Raw genomic sequence first — 17,744 nt, forward strand, 5'->3', positions numbered from 1 at the left:
ATATAGTAATTGATTAACAATAATTAAAAAAATGTCATATCTTTTTTATATTATTATTATTATCTCTAAACGATGAAATTAAAGATCATAGATTCTGTTTTTCAGTTTGATGAGATTATTCAAATTCTCTTTCGATGTGGCGTGTTCTATTCGTCCACATTCGTAAATTGAGTTTAAGAAACATTAATTTAGGAAGTGAATGAACCTAATTTTTGTCCATTTCTTAAACACTATAAGCATAAAGTAATGAGTGCCACTTACGGCAACTGAAAATAACAATAAAAAATTCTAGAAGTAAAACTCCATATTTTATTGTGAGTTGAAGCTTACTAAGTGAAAGGTTGATTCAAACAAGTTCCCACTAACTCGTGCAATGCAGAACGGAAGAATGTCAACCCGTACAACTCTAGAATTTAATTTTGACGGGCAATTTTTTTTATAGAGGTATCTAAGTTTATATTAACATTTTATTCAACAAGGCTTTTTAAATGTTGTAATTTCCTACTTGTTTCTGTAACTAAATTTATCTTAGAGGAAGATGATCTAATTCAAGTACATTTAAGTATGAACTGTAATTTATCCCTCTAGTTTGAATAAATAGATGCATATATAAAAATGTATTGTAATTAACACATTTATCTTCTTGAGAGATCTTATGTTATCATGATGTAACCAACACTTTGAGATCTTCGAGTGTATATAGTAAAATTATATGTAACTTGGGAGTCAATGATATAAGCGATACACAATTTGATAACCCTAAAGGATCAGATGTTGAGGTGACCCCTTCATAGACTCCAACCAAGGAAGGTGAAGGGGTACATAGTCCCGTAGTCTCTCAAACATATAAGCACAAAGAGTGATACGAGTAGTATACTAAAGGGTGAACCTAGTTGTTGCATGATTGATCGAAGGATGAAGGGATACGCATGTATAAATTTCTCGAGTGTGTAAGCACAAAGAGATTAAGAGTAAATCTGGTTGTCACATGATCGATCGAGGAACGAAGAGGTAAATAGTCTCATAGTCTCGAGTGCATAAACACAAAGAGACTAAAAATGAACCTGATTATCACATGTTCGACTAGAGGACGAAAGAATACGCTATGTGAATAATATACTAAAACTAAATTATGTGTTAATTAGTATATAAAAAAAGATAAGTGTGCAAAAATGTTTGTTATGAAGAAGTACAAAAGATTTTGATTGAAAATGAGTTTTTTTACTCAAATCCAATCAAGTATACTCCTCATATCATAACTGAGTTCGTGAAATAATTGATTATAATTTAAACACAACATGAATGAATTTATAACACTTATACTTTATGTTTAACTAACTCAACTGAGTTAGACTCTTTTAGTTAGTTTTAGGAAACTATTTATTTATTTTCTTTTTTATGTATTTCATTTTGAAAACTTGGTTAACACAAGTTATTGAGACGATTTTAATTCTAATGAAGTGCTACCGTGTAACAAGTTCAATTTGCTATTACTATTATCCAGTTCCTTTCATTAGCGCTTTAATTTAGACGTATACATCAAAGTCAACTTTATAAAATAGCTGTAAACTCTATGGCCGCGGGGGAATATGAAACTACTCAAACTAGGCTGTAAAGTAAACGGATGAAAAAGTGTGGGAGGAATTTCAAACCACTGAGAGGTGTTTTTATTATGCTCCTCTTTTTCCTTCTTTTTTGAGCAATGAGGAGACATGGGATGTTGACCTGAACATGGCTAAAATAGGAGGGTACTATAACCTTATTAGAAAATAGGAAATTTAAGGAAAGGAGCCCTCTAGGATCGAACCTATCTATGTGTCATGTGAAAGAAGAAAAAGAAAAAAGCAAAAATGCCTCTTAGTTTGGTACCAATACCATGACCGAGTCTAGCTGATAGAACAAAACAAAGTTAATTTGAGATGTCCATTTCAGGGCAAACACTTTTGTTTGTTCTGATGGCTTCACTACGCGTGGGGGCATTATTTTTGGCTGATGCATTCTGTATTATGTGTCCTTCAGCGTCTACGGATACAGAATTAATGAACAAAAATTCTGTTGGTTCCGCCAAGTTCAAATAAACTTTTTTGTTTTGGAAATTGGTTCACTTTGTGTGCTTACCACCTGTATAGGTGGAAAACGTACTTAGTTCTTTTGTGTTTTGGCCAATGGCCAGTGGTGTGGAATCTCTAAGCCATGGTTTGTGTTACTGAAAATTATGGAATCAAACGAGAATAAACAATTTCAGACTGTAGTTTTGAAGAATCACGGCAGGGATCGCTTAATTTACCGGAACCAGTTGACTAAGCAAAAGGATTATTAAATGAATTTGGTCAATGTTTTGTTTATGCGTTAATTAAACATCTTTTCAGTTATTTTTTTATTAAGAGCTAATTAAGCATCTTATACACTATTTTATCATTCTAGTTATTCTCTTACTGAAAAAGTTTAATTTAGTTGGTTAATCAGGATGCACGAAAGATTTTTTTAGTTTTTTTTTTATTAAGAGCTAATTAAGTATCTTATACACTATTTTATCATCCTAGTTATTCTCTTGTTGAAAAAAATTTAATTTAGTTCGTTAATCAGAATGCATGAAAAATTATAAACTTCTAACAATGTCTTTAATTCATTCACGTTATAAAAGTTATTTCAGGACCCCAACTTGGCTGTCAGTTCATCATGCTTGGCTCAAATCACTGACTCGTGAATCAACTCGTCTAATTATGCACGCATGAACCTTAAGCACATTAATATTTGAACATGGAAGATTTTACTTAATTAAGCTTAGAAACTCTCTTTCCATATTAGACAAATGAGCGCAAGGAGTGTCTTGTCTATAGGGCCCAGATTCACGCCTTGAGTGAGTAACACCAATGAGGAAAGGGCTATAACTATTAGGGAAGAAATTATGAAAGTAGAAAAGATCAAAAGAGGAAAAGACAAAAAAAAAAGTGTGGGGGGTGTGTGTGACAGAGAGAGCAGGTGGAGGGGACCATCTCGTGCTCTAATAGGTCATAATGGTTTGTCTTTCTAGACAAGTTGTCATGGGAATTGTTCTAGTAAATGGGCTCCTTCTCACGTGGCCCAAACTCGAAGTCACGCTTTACTCTTTAGATTCTTTGGAGTTGAGCACTGATATGACGTGGGTGAATAGAAAAGGCTCCAAAGAGTGACTCTGTCAAGGATAGAGCTGTTAAAAATTATTCATCCCACATAATTTAGAATCTCCTCCAACGTTAGTTTATTTCAAAGCTTCATCTTCTCAAAGTGCATGACGCCAACACATCAAACATACATTTAATTTATACCATTAACATGTTTGGATACCTTTAAAAACCATAATCACTATCATTTTTCCATAACAATAATGTGTTATTTCATTGGATCAAAAGGTTTATATAAAGATAAGTTTATAGGATTATAAAGTGTACAAGACTTTATGATTTAGATCAGAGTCTGGAATTTTAAAACTTAATTATTTAATTCATTTTTGTTTTTTTTTATCTATTTATTAGAAATATCTCTTAAATAAATACATAAATATAACTTAATTTATTTAAACTATTTTTAAAAATGACTGTGAAACTTAAGTTATTATTATTATTATTATCTAAAAACAAACACAACTACCTTCTACAAACACGAATTATCATCATCCCCATGTTTATGAGATTTGATTTTAATTTTTCTTTTCCAAGGAAAAAAGGAAACAAAATAATTTACGTACCACTTTTCTAATATCTCCCCTAAAGATATCAAGTTATCTGATAGTATTAACTATGATAAAAATATTATTCAAAAATAAATTTAAACACAAAATGATTTGAATATGATTTTATTTATATAAAAAAATATTTGTAAAAACTAATAAAAATTGGAATGTATAATTGAACTATATACTTATTTAAATTGAATAATTCAATTGTGTACTTTTTTATTTTTAGTTAAAAATTTATAAAAAAAAAATCTCAACATAAGTGTTATATTAGTTTTTTTTAATGTAATATTGATTACTTTTCTAGTAATACTCCTAATAAATATCACTTTAACTTTTTAATGTAGTATTAATAATAAAATTAATTTTGAGAAATTATATTCTCTTTTCATCTATTTATTAATTTTTTTTTATCTGTATAAAATAACATGTTTATTTTTTGTACGAAAGAGTATATATAAATAAAGTATCAAATCTAATAAACTAGATTAAATGTAGTTTAGGTACATTAAATTTACCAGCCTACCAAATATGCACAGTAAATAGTCGCAACTAAAAACTCTTCAATACATTTTATTAATCTAGTGTTCCCAACTCATGTACAATAATTAATACATAATTAAAAATTAAAAATATTTAATATATATATATATATATGCAATGTTCTCAATTTAAGTGAGAGATTATGTAAAAAAAAAAAAATCACAGGCACACAATATGATCACGGTGGAGGGAGAGAGCTGTCATACTTGCATCTTTGAGGGGATAGTGTAAAAGGATATTTTTGATAATTTTTTTAATGAAAACTAATGAAATTTTAACAGAAAATTAAAAAAAGGCCATATATTTTAATCTATCAGAGGTGGGAAGGAAAGTGTGTTTCTTAAAATAAAATAGGAGGATAATGTTATATCCATGACTCTTAAAGGAGGAGTGTGCAATTTATTATAAAAAAATATACAATTTAAATAGAATTTTATTACTTTAAAATAAAGTACTTTTATTTCAATATCCCCTGATTTCCACAACAGAAAAACCCCTATTTAATTTTTTGGTTTTACACTCTTATATGTTTTTAATTTTTAGTCGCTCAACAGCCGTCAAACAATGACTAATTAAATTTCTATAATTTTTAAAAATTAAAAAATTTAAATAAGAAACAAAACTAACAAATGCTTTTTCTTTTCCTGCGAGAGGGCTAACAATCCGGCATCTTTTTTTCGTGAATAACAATTGAAAAGCTACTCTCGTGATGCACATGTCATGATCCTTACCCTCCACGAAAGTCGAAACATTATTGAGCAGCGTTGCTACAATGGCACTTGGAGTATATATTTGATAATTTTTTATATTAAAATTTAAATAATAAATAATTTTAATATTTAAATTGTATTATAATTAAAATTCATAATAAATAAATATATTTAAATATATAAATTAGATTTTGGATTTATGACAAACAATTTAAAATTTAATATTAGATTTTTTGACTGAATATTAGATTTTTTTTAACTATTGATAATAATTTCTTAATACATAATTGAAATTTAATTTAAAAATAGAGTAAAAGAGAGTATATTAAAAGAGTTAGACAGTTAAAAAATTTAAGATAAAAGAAATATAGTTTGAAATAGCTAAGAGAGGAATTCCTTTTGTTAGATGTTGAATATAATATACTATTAATTATATATAAACACTCATATATATATATATATATATATATATATAATTTTTTTTTCTATCTTCATATATTTTGGTATCAAATTATATCATCTATTATATCTACACTTTTATCTATTCTCTCGATATTTTTCTGATGTCAACTAGCATGCATTGTGTCTATACTTTCTATATACAACTTTTTCCTTATTATATATTCACAAACAAATGGTACAATGTTAGTGGGTGTAACAGCTCCTACCACACTGTAACACGTGGATCCGTCATTGGACACCGGTACCTGTGAAAGGTTTTGTATTCACGATTTATTGCAGGCATAATAAGAGGAGAGAAGAAGGAAGTGGAGAAAGGATTGAGACTAATTCACATAATAATTGTGGGTGTTAAAGTGAGGTGGATTATGAGCTTAAACTCATTTTGGTAGCTCCATGACATGATTAATAGTTTAAATCACGACCCCAGTTATGATTCAAGTAACAATAGCAATAGGTTTATTGTTTGTTTCAATTAACTACAACATTAGAAATAATAGGTTTTATTTAATTTATTTTCATGGAGAACGAAATAGAAATTTGAAAACGAACATTACATGCATATGATATGAATCCAGAATTTTTATTTGATCCATAAGAATTTAAAAACAATACCAAAAAATTTACAATATTGACGTATCTTAATTGATTAAGTTAGACCCAGTTGATGATATGAATGCAGATGGTTTAAGTAAACTGAAATAATGATCATTGAGAGCGCAAATTGTCTTTGCTATAATGATGCAGGGCAAGGAGATGCAGAAGAAAATGACTGGAGCGATAGCCTAAAGTCCCTGTGTAGTGTGTTCATAAGCTAAGTGAACCGTGAATAAGAGGCACATCATGGACATATTCATGAGAGGGAAAGCCACACTACACGCCAGAAAAGCCCCATTTGTGCTTTGAAAGATGCCAAAAAATTCAACCAACAAGTAGTAGCATGCCACATCAAATCACTATGTCCAACTTGTCATACTTTGTTGAGCTTGGATATTATGAGAATTTTACTAAAATCACGTAATTATTTGATGTGATTACTGATTTTATATCGCCAGGCTCAAGTGCTCAACTTGTAGAAAAAGCAATGTTATTCAAACAATATTTGAGTTTAGGATGAGAGTTTTTTTTACCAACAAATTAATTTAGAATTAGATAAACGTGCAAAAATTATTGTATTTGAGGTAATTGTTTAATTTGCTTAAATATTTCAACAAAACAAATAGTTATTTATCGAATGCCTGGTTTGTGTAAACATACGATTTTTATTTTGTTAAAACAGAATAACTCCACAACAAAAACTGAATGTTTGTTGCTAGTCATTTTGTTTGTGCTTAGCCAGCAAACTTATTACGACACATCGTCGTATCCGTATTCATATGTGACAAGATATGTCAAATGAAATTATTGAAACCCAATGTGACTAGTCTTAAAGGGACATGCATCATTTTCTGCAAAGTTTTGGACGTGCAATTTGATCTTGTTAAGTAATACAGAAAATTGGTTTGAGATAGGTAACATTCGTTACTTTAAAAAAAAAAAAAAACAGAGAGAATGAAAAAATTAATGATTCGATTTTTCTATTTTATGCATGAATAATTCGATTTGTAATCTTTAATTATTTAGAGAGAGCAAAAGATCATAGAAAACAAAGAGGAGTTAATAAATCGAATTTTCTATTTTATGCATTATTTTTTCTCTCTCTTAATAATATGTGTGTTGTATAAGATAAAAACATGTAATATAATTTAGCAATATTATATTTTGCTTAAGATAAAGCCATTCATCATTTCTATATCTAACAGTTATTTTTTCAAATGTAGAAAAAAGGCAACTATATAGTCTATAGTTATCAATTTATCATATTGAAAAAATGTTTTATAATTTTAAAAGATTTTTTTAATAATTAATTTCTACAATAAAACTATTTCCAAATAGTGTTTATCTATACGAAAAAATATAATAAGTTTAGTGATAAAAAAGTATTAATATTTTTTTATGAGTGGAAAAGGAAAGTATCCATACAATACAAGGAGAAAACACACTTCTTTTAGGGGAAGGATTTTCTTTTTTCCATTATATAAGACCACAACCTTCGAATATAGGTGGTTCTGATATAAGGGTCCCATCCAAGATTCCGGAATAACATATCATTCTTGTGGAATATACTAGAATTTCTCAAGACACTGATTATTCATGTCACATATATGGGACGCAGGAGAGCATCATAACTCTTTAATTATGTGCATAGTTTTATTTTAAACTGAAAATATTTTTTATTTAATGACAAGTGTACGTATTTAGTAGAAAATAAATAAATTGATTAAAAAGAATTTGAATTAGATTGTCTTTTCCCCCATTTTTTTAAGTGTATTTAAATAATCATAAAAAATATTTTAGCCACCTTAAAATATATATAAAAAATTACTTCATCTATTTCATTTACGAGTTTGATTTTTCATTTTTATGCATTAACAATATAAAATATTCGTATTGTAAATTAATTAAAATTTACATAAATATAACTTTTAAAATAATTATTATAAAAAAAATATTTTTATTATATATAATGATTAATAGTGTAAAATCATTTGTATATAGTATATTTAAATCAAATCCCTGCTCTATTTCTTTTATTATATATTATCTTTTAGTTAATATAATTATATAATTTTCTATTAATAGAAATATTAGTTCTATATTTTTTATTTAATTAATTTTTTTCTTAACCCCGTCAACAAGTCGAAAATCTTACTCACTCTGCCGTGCACCAAAAAATGCACTGCTCACACATACATAAATAAATTACACTTACACATATCACCTCACATTCATACAGTTTCCACCATCTAAATATCTAATCAGACCTTTTTTATTTTATTTGTGAAAAATACCCAATCAGACCTTATTTTCTACACAAGTCCACTCTAATCTTACTACCTTGGTAAACTATAAGATGAGGTGCACCTTGCAATAATTATGCATTCAATGTTATTCTTTCTAAAACAATACAATACCAAGAGTTAATAAATTTATTATTAAACAATCGTAATAAATAAATAAATAAGAATTTAAGAGGATAAAAATAAATTATTTTTTCATGAGTTAAAATCAACTAATTCTCTTTAACCTATAAACAAATAAAATGAATGAATGACCAGACTATAAATGAAAAAAATTATAAAAGATGAGATGCATAAACTAATTTTAAATCAAAAAAAATTATTTGATCCTTTTTATTCATTTTTTTCTTTTTATAAATACTTCAATTTTATTCAAACTAATTCAAATTGTGAGCATATGTCACTTTGAAAATCATTACACGTGGGGCTGATTTATCGTATGGTTGATGGATCTTCGAACCCTAGTATTAGTATATACTATATACGGTACATTATAGAAATAATTTATTGTTTAATAAATACACAAATTAGATTTAGACGTACGAGTTATTTTAAATTTAAAACACCCTTAAGTCTGAGTCTAATTGCATGAATATATATGCCTTAAATTTAAAAATACTTGACTGTATTTAAAATTTAAATATTTTATTTCTTCTAGGATACTAATAACATTTGTAAAATTATAAATAATTCTTCATAAATAGAAACTTCGTTAATAAATAAAAAAAGTGAACCCGAATATAGATGTGAGGGTGAGCTTAAATATTTTACCGATTTAAACATGATCAAGGTATGTACTACTAGGCACTTTGGATCCTGAGACAAACCAGAGTTTCATACTTTAATCGATATCCTAAAATTAAAGAAACAAGTGAGAATTAAACTCCCTTTTGAAAACATCATTTTGATTGTTACTAGTTTTCTTTCTTTTGGGTCCAAAACTGAATATATCAGAAGATACAAAAAGGGTTTCACTTTCTCGACCATTATGATGTGCTTATATGAAATTATATAGGCCACAAGGTTAATGACCTTACCGGAGAAGACGACAATGAAGTGAAGTTGTCATTTGCTATCATCTACCTTTATGAGGAAAGGGACATGTGGCAAATAGTGGCACGTATCTCCATGTTGTTGGTGGGAAAGAGTATGCTTTTATTTTACTTCCACAGTAGTTGCAGATTTTTGTCAACAGTACCAACTTAATTTAATTCCTTTTCTTCATTATTGAATTTTGAAGTATCCCACAAGGAAACATTGATGCTGGGTTATGGCCCAGGAAGCCCATGAAGCCTCCGTGCTCATGTCCAAAATATAAGATGGTTGTGCACCCAAGAATAATGACCGAAAAACAAATCAGAAATACTAGTAGTAACATATTCCCTCGGTTGCTTCTTGATTATCGGATTTTTTTTAAAAAAATTCTATTTATCTGTCATTAATTAAACGGTAAAATTGTAAAATTGGTCCTCCACTTTATCTCCAATTACGAATTTGGTCCCCCCATAATTTAATTCACAAATTTGGTCCTCAGTTTTATAAATCCCTGCAAAATTGGTTTTGGAAGTCCGATTTAAACGTTGACCGTTAATCTCATACGTTGACTGCCACGTGTGACTGTCACGTGTCAATGCCACATGTGACTGCCACGTGTCTATAACACGTGTCAACGTCTGAGTGATTTCCTGTAAATGTTTCATTTTTTGTAGGTAAAATTACTCTTTTAGTCCCCCAATTTTACTCCAATTTTGATTTTGGTCCCCCTATAATTTAATTCACACATTTAGTCCCCCAGTTTTATAAATCTCTTTATAAATTATTCCTGCAAAATTGGTCTTTTGAATAGTTTAGCTACTGATGCTAGAGACATGGTAGGTCTTGATAAATCTCGCACTTCTTTTTCATCGCAAGTTTTTCACTCGCTTGGAACCCAGAGAAAAATCACTCTTTGTTTCTCTCCCACTTTCGCGGTTGTTCAACTTGGGAAAATAGCGCATGAATCCCAACCTAGATCTGAAATTTTCAGATTTCTTTAACAAGTTCTGTAATAACCCCCTATTTTTTTCTTTTTTTGTTCCCTTATGCGGTATTATGTGTATACGACTGTTTAAGTGGCATATGTATGACAATGATATTTTTGTTTGAAATTTGAAATACAACTTCTCCAACAATGAATTTTGGTTCAATTTATAAAGAGATTTATAAAATTGAGGGACCAAATGTGCGAATTAAATTATAAGGGAACCAAAATTGAAATTGGAGTAAAACCGGGGGACCAAAAGTATAACTTTACCTACAAAAAATAAAGCCTTTACAGGAAACCACTCAGACATTGACACGTGGCGTTGACATGAGGCATTGACACGTGACAGTCAACATCTGAGGTTAATGGTCAACGTCTAAATCGAGCTTCCTGAACCAATTTTGCAAGGATTTATAAAATTGGGGGACCAAATTTGTGAATTAAATTATAGGGGGACCAAATTCGAAATTAGAGATAAACTGAGAGACCAAAAGTGTAATTTTGCCCAATTAAATTAATTACTCTCTTAATTATACTATCCTTATTTGTTTTTTGATCATTAATTAATTCACACATTTATTTAATGACAGATAAAAAATAATATTTTCTATTACATTCTTTTAAACACACATTATTATTAATTTAAATTTATTGTAAAACACATAATTTATGTGAAACTCATGATTTTGATAATTTTTAATAAATTTTAATTAATATTAAAGAATATTTTCGAAAGTATTATGTTACTAACACTCCTCAAATCAAATAGGTACAGAAACTACACGCATTTTGTTCTCAAGTAGAAGGAGGATTCAAATCCTCTCTTGGTGTCTGTCTCTAATTTTGTCTCGCTAATTGTAGTATGAGTCTAAGAGAGACGTGTGATAATTATTTTTAACCAAAAAAATATAAAAAAAACTTATTTTATTAACATTATTTTATCAACATGAAATTGAAAGAGAGAAACAGGATGAAAATTTTTATTCACCGGCATCCATTACAATACTGACATGACAATTGGTTATAAGTTTTAGAAAGTGAGTTATGGGCATAATTAAATTTTATAAAATTAGTTTAATCTTTAATGAAAAAGGGTTATATATTAATATTGTAAAATTTTATATAATCATCTAATCATAATTCATCTAATCATAATATCTAATTATAATATCATTATATATGTAATTTTATTTTAAAATAATTATCTTAAAATAAATTAAATAATAATGTAAAATTATTTTATATTATTCGTAAATAGTTATTAAACTCATATTTAATTGATATAGAAGGTGATACAATAAATTTAACAACATTCGTTATAATATATTCTAATATTATTTTATTATATAAATTATTGACTTAATTCAATTATATAAAATTGACATAAAATAAATTTTATTTTTTATTTATATATATTATTTTGACTTAATCTCTAATGGACGTTGAATCTCCAACAAACAATTAGGTTAGGCGATTATTAGTAAGGTGATCTATTATTAGTAATTTAGTAGTAAATGTTAAAACTCTAATTTAATATCACCGTTCGCATTTTATCCAAATTGGCAAATGATCGATAACAAACTTACAAAACTACAACTGCATTTAAGCACACCGGACACCTTACAGAGTAGACATTAAAATATGACGCGCATTCTCATAAAAGGTCAGAATCATGAAAATAATAGTACAGGCTCTTTCTTTTTCATTGACTTTTCTTTTCTGTTTCTATTATTGTTGTTGAAACTTTTATTTTTCATTAATAAATGCGCAAAATAATATTACTGCACAGCCCTTATATATATAATGCTTGTAAATGATTTATGTTTATTAAGGTTATGTTGGATAAAATCAGGATAAGTTAACTTAAAACTTATAAACTATTATAAGTTAGGTGTTGAAAATCAAAGTTTCCTGTTATAAATTAACTTATTTAATTAAAATTATTTAATAAGATTAATCGATAAATTAACTAACAAATAACCAATAATGTAAAAAAATATAATTAATATTTGATTTTTTTTTAATAACTTTAATGTTAGAGTTTTGCCAAACACTAGCTCAGTGCTGAATTTTACCAAACACTAATTTAACGGCAGAGTTTTATGCAATCGTGGGTGCAAAATTTAAAAAATAAAATAAAATCAATGCAAAACTTAAAAAATTACCCTTGTATATAGTGTGACTAAATTAAAATAGTCGTTAATGTAGGCAAATTTAGCTAGATGGGAACCTTCGCACGGCTGCTTCAACTTTCGTCACCCTTGGAGTCAATATGTTAAAATTGACATATCAATGCGTAATTGTGCTTCCTGTTTGGATGCTCTTATAGAATACATAAATTCAGCCAACCAGTTATTAGAAAATAATCACTTATTAAAATAAGTTTAACTACAACTATTTAAAATAAAAAACAAGATATTTGAAATAATTATTTATACACCAGTATAGTTTTATAATCAGTTTTATATAATTAGTTATATAATAATAAGTTATTGTTAATTATAATTTTTTAAAAGTAGTTTTTTGAGCAGTCTTACAGCTAACTCCAAGGTAGAAAAGGAGCTAGGGGCAAGAAGTTGGCTTTTCTGATAGACAAAAACATGACCTAATAATGTTACTTTTTAGTTTTTACTATTGTTGGCTCCATTTTTTTTTCATCTTTACTTTAAAGTTGGTGAAAGGACATTGCTTCCACAAGTAATAATCACATTATAAGGAAAAAAATACTGCATTGTTTTTTCTTGTAAAAATTACCATGAGGTCATGTAAGGAATTAAACAACCATTCAAAATTACTCTAAAAACCATATTGCATCGCCTAATTTGAACATGCATTGGTGCAGTAATGTGTTGAGCTTATTTTTCGCAGTAACTGCAAGCTATTTGGGATCGTGACGTTTTTAACCCAATTTTGGGAGGTTCATGATGGAACCTAACACGCTGTACATTTAAACGTTCACAAGTAAAAAAAATGTAAAGGTAACTCTTCATTATTTCAAATATGCAAACATGCCAATATACTACCTTGAACATAACTCATAATTATTTCAAATATGCACATCGTTGAATGCATAACGCAAAATCAAACATGCCAGTATACTACCTTGCACATAACTCTTCATTATTTCAAATATGCACATCTTTCCAGTACTAGTGCGCATTTGAGGCACCCCAAATAATTGTAGCACATAAATCTTGTCTTAATTTACCTATGCATTTTTTATTTTGTTGTCTCAAATATTTTGTCAGGCCTTGTTTAGCGCTTGTCTGACTTGTTTTAGAAAAATGTTTATTTAACCCCATTTTATGTCGATAAAGAGATAGCACTAGAAGCAGTTCAAAGTTTAAACCTCAATATATCACGGGAAAAAAGAATCTTAATTATCCTGAATGTTGGGTCATCTCTCTCTATCTTTTTTTTTGGGTCTGCCCCCTTTCTATTACACAGAAAATGAATCTTAATTTGTTCTGACTGCTACGACATCTATTTTTTTGGTCTCAACAAGATTTGCTTGGAGATTTTGACACTTAAGCCATGTTTGTTCTAAGTTAGAAAATCAACTAATGAAGACGCGTTTCAATGTTTTGATTCAAATTAAGTTAGGCATACATCTCGATCATATCTAATAGTTCAAAATCAATTCTAGTTGAAAATACATCTAGCCGCAAATTCCCAATCCAAAATATAAACTATTATGAACACAGTTTCACCGTGTTCACAATCAAAGTGTTAACAAGATAAACCGCGATCAAAGGTAACACCAGTAAGTATAAGAAGAGCTGGACCAACCTGTATGCAATAAAGGTCGTTTCCAATATATATCTGACTGCAAATTCTCTATCCAAAAAAGAAACTACTATGAACAAAGTTCATTGCGTTTCACAACCCAAAAAGAGATAACACCATACTAAACTGAGACCAAAGGTAAACACTATAGTATAATAATAGCTGGACCAGCCTGCAAGCAATAAGGTCAGACCCAAAAAAGGATGTCAATAGTAATGCACCATTTATGATATTTTAGCCCTTGAAAAGTCCATCTCCGGATGCTGCAAAACATAGACAAAAACAAAACAGATAAATCAGTCAAGCAACTGATGATAAATCAAAGAGGGCAAGTCAACAATCCACACCTCAGACATAAATTTCTTCAACATTTCCTGCTTCTGGAGCTCTTCACTGGTAGGGAGGCCCATAGACTTCTGCCTCTGGTCAAACTATGTAACAGTACAAGAGAATGTAAATCAATTAGCAAACGAACGTCCTCATAAAGTCATATCTAAGCAATGCCAGCAGATGTTTATATCCTAAGGCTATATTATAAAGGGTTCAATTATTCAGTCTTTTTATATGAGTCTTAACAAAAGCAATAAACTAAGATATCTTCAACAAATTACAAGACAAATAACCAGAAGCAAACATATCAGAATTTATATGGCTTACATTTTAACAGTTAACCAACAAATGAATGGGTGGATTCTAAATATCAAAAAGACCTTAGGCAACGATGATGACGATGATGCTAACTGAGTAAACAACCACAACTAATATGACCAATTTAACGTAAATATCATCAACATCAACTGATTACCATCATTTTTTCAACAGTCTGTCGAGTCTCAGGATCCAGGTCACCAAGTTTGCTGTTTTCAGGTTCAACCTTTTGGGTATCAATTTCAGGATCACCTTTCACTAGACATTTCCACCATTCCATTTGATCATGCTTGGTCAAAAGAATAGAAATTGAATTCTGATCCTCTGCAAAATAGGTTTTGATGTAAAGTGTTAGATAATGAGGTCATTACTCCCCACCGATAAACAAAACAACAAAAAACCACACCCCCAACATTAGCTCATGGATGCACACAATGCATGTATTGTAACTTCAAAGTTTCATCTTACCTATACTCCAATAGCAATCATCAGGCTTGACAGACTTATGAAACTCCCCCTGAAAATTTTTTAAGTCATTTATAAGCATAGTCATAACTGAAAAGTGACATAAAGATAATAAATATGAACTGAGTCATCATATCATCAATCAGGAAAAAATAACTAAAATCATAGAATACATCTTTCAATAATCAATCATATTAAAGGACAAACTGACCTCAATAATTGGAGGCTGGCCTTTGAGTCCAACTTTTAGATGGTTCTTCTTTATCTCAACGGTAACAAATCTCGATTTGGTTCCATTTGGCACCGGAACATTCACATTAACCTCTTGAAGCGACTGAGTCCAAGAGTATTTCTCCAGATCCAAGCCATTACCTTTGTTTGGAACTGTCCAGGTATTGAAAGAAAATAAATAAAAGAATATCAGCCCCCAAAACAGATGTGTGTCTAATGCACATTGAAGGACATCAAGTGTATACAAGCAGCTGGAATCACAATACAATTTTTTGTTGCCTAATTCTAGAGAATTCAAGCACTCTTCCAATAGAAACTTTTCAGTTTATAGATTCCTTAACCAATTCCTAAGGGCAATAGTTAACAGGACCCATATCCTATTACTGGAAATTGTGCCTAATCGAAGCAATCTCCAAACCCTAAATTAATAATGCTTATTGTCGATCTGATAGTACGCAATACTCAAGAAAAAAAATTGTTAGGACAAGACATAATTGCACATTGAAAAATGTGCCTTATGGCAGCGATCACCAAACCCTAAAGTAATAATGCTCATTGTCAATTTGATAATTATCATAATCAACACACAAAAGAAATAAAAAATTGTTAGGGCAAGACATAATTGCACATTGAAAAAAAGAGGGTGAAATCGTTTTCGTAGGTTTACCTCTGGAGGCGCTTTCGTTTTTGTTGGTGTCTTCGGCTTTGAGTTCCTTCTCTTCATTCAATCTCTTCTCCACCTTTTGTCTCTCCTCCGTGACCTTGAGGTCCTCTCTCTTCTTCTTATCGGCATTTTCTCTCTCCGCCTTGAGAAGCTCTCTCTTCTTCTTCCCGGCGGCGTGCACCAGCGACACTATCTCCTTCTCGGCGCTCTGCGTCGCCAGAAAGTCGCTCTGTTCGGAGACGAATTCGAAGACTCTCTCCAGGAAAGCGATGGGATTTGACCGGTCAAAAGTAGCACTGAACGAAGACGAAGAAGAAGAGGATTGGGGTTGCGGTGGTGAAGAGTGAGCGGGTTTCGGCTCCTCTTCGTTGAAATCGGAGATAATCGCCATTGCTTAGAACTCTAGAGTGTTTGCTGTGGTAAGTGATAACTGGATCGACTCTGCACTCTTATTCTTTTTCTTGAAACAATATTTACACTAAAGTCTAGAACATTCCACTTCGCCCACTATTTATAAAGTTTTTTAAAATATGGGCCTTTAGGCCCCCTTCTTTTTTAAAAAACAACATGAAAATAAAACATATATAACTAAATTCTTCCCTAATGTTATACAGTGAAAAATTGATCCAAATAACAATATAAATTTAATGTAAAGTTACGATAAATTAGTTGTGCTAAATTTATGAGATATTCCAATTTATAATAAATTATATTTTTTAGGATGAGATTCACATTAAACTATAAAATTTAAAAATTAATTTTTCATTAAATTATATGTAAAGTTTGTCTCATATTAATGGCCTTCATACCTTTAATATTACTTATTTAATTGATTGGACCGAATTTAAATTTTATATAAAGTTTGTCTGATATGAATGAATAATGACATTCATAACTTAACATAAAATAAAATTAAACAAGTAGGTTCAATGTTCAAAAGGGGTTGTAGCTCATATGGTAGAGCGCTCGCTTCGCATGCGAGAGGCACGGGGTTCGATTCCCCGCAACTCCATTGAATAATCTCTTCTTCTCATGAACTTTTGAAGACATGGTTTGTTCTGAGTTATTGAACTAGAAACTCTATACGAGATCTTCATTTTTTGATTGTTAAATTTTTGTCATGGTCCAGAAAAGTGTTCATAAGGGCTTATAGTGGCATGAATTCTGGATGTTAAAACTGGACATTAGAGGTAGAAGGGAGGCAACCGTGAAGAACAACCATAGAAGTACGGGTTCATTGATTCATTCTAATATGTAGAAGAAAATTTCTCAATAACCAATAGCTACACTCTCCTTATGGTGTATTTGTATTTTCTTTCGTTTTCATGTTGTTTAATTAATTACACTAACATAACGCTGATAGGCATGTAAATGTTGGCAACGCCTCTAATATCGTCAATGGCGACGAACCAATTAAGATAATATTTCATGAAATTCTGAGATTAAAAATAATTTTTAATTTGGAGAAAAAAAAAATAATCGACTCGAATTTAAGATACAAAAACATATTTAATCTATAAAACAACCGTGATTTCTTTATAAGTATCTTACACACGTTTTAATTTTTATTTCTTATTATATTAAATAATACCTTTTTTTT

The 17,744-nt window shown here is 29.6% G+C and overlaps 1 protein-coding gene and 1 non-coding gene across 2 annotated transcripts; one reads left to right on the forward strand and one right to left on the reverse strand.

Moving 5' to 3' along the window:
• Nucleotides 1-13,993: 13,993 nt before the first annotated feature.
• LOC114415545 (protein BOBBER 1-like) lies at nt 13,994-16,641 on the reverse strand. Its single transcript, XM_028380300.1, has 6 exons — nt 16,148-16,641; nt 15,461-15,633; nt 15,253-15,301; nt 14,942-15,108; nt 14,484-14,567; nt 13,994-14,399 (listed from the first exon to the last, which is right to left on the reverse strand). The coding sequence occupies exons 1-6, from the start codon at nt 16,533-16,535 to the stop codon at nt 14,361-14,363; spliced, it is 900 nt and encodes a 299-aa protein (XP_028236101.1). The 5' UTR covers nt 16,536-16,641; the 3' UTR covers nt 13,994-14,360.
• Nucleotides 16,642-17,083: 442 nt separating this feature from the next.
• On the forward strand, nt 17,084-17,156 carry TRNAA-CGC. Its single transcript has one exon. It is a non-coding gene; the product is annotated as a tRNA-Ala (tRNA).
• The last annotated feature ends 588 nt before the right edge of the window (nt 17,157-17,744 follow it).

The sequence above is a fragment of the Glycine soja genome, chromosome 6, assembly GCF_004193775.1.
Source record: "Glycine soja cultivar W05 chromosome 6, ASM419377v2, whole genome shotgun sequence".
Lineage (NCBI taxonomy): Eukaryota > Viridiplantae > Streptophyta > Magnoliopsida > Fabales > Fabaceae > Glycine > Glycine soja.

Excerpts from the sequence above, each read along its gene's own strand:
- LOC114415545 (XM_028380300.1), bottom strand. The coding sequence starts at position 16,535 with ATGGCGATTATCTCCGATTTCAACGAAGAGGAGCCGAAACCCGCTCAC. Across the intron at positions 15,302-15,460 it reads GCCAGCCTCCAATTATTGAG|GGGGAGTTTCATAAGTCTGT; the intron begins GTCAGTTTGTCC and ends AAAAATTTTCAG. Across the intron at positions 14,568-14,941 it reads AGACTGTTGAAAAAATGATG|TTTGACCAGAGGCAGAAGTC; the intron begins GTAATCAGTTGA and ends ACTGTTACATAG.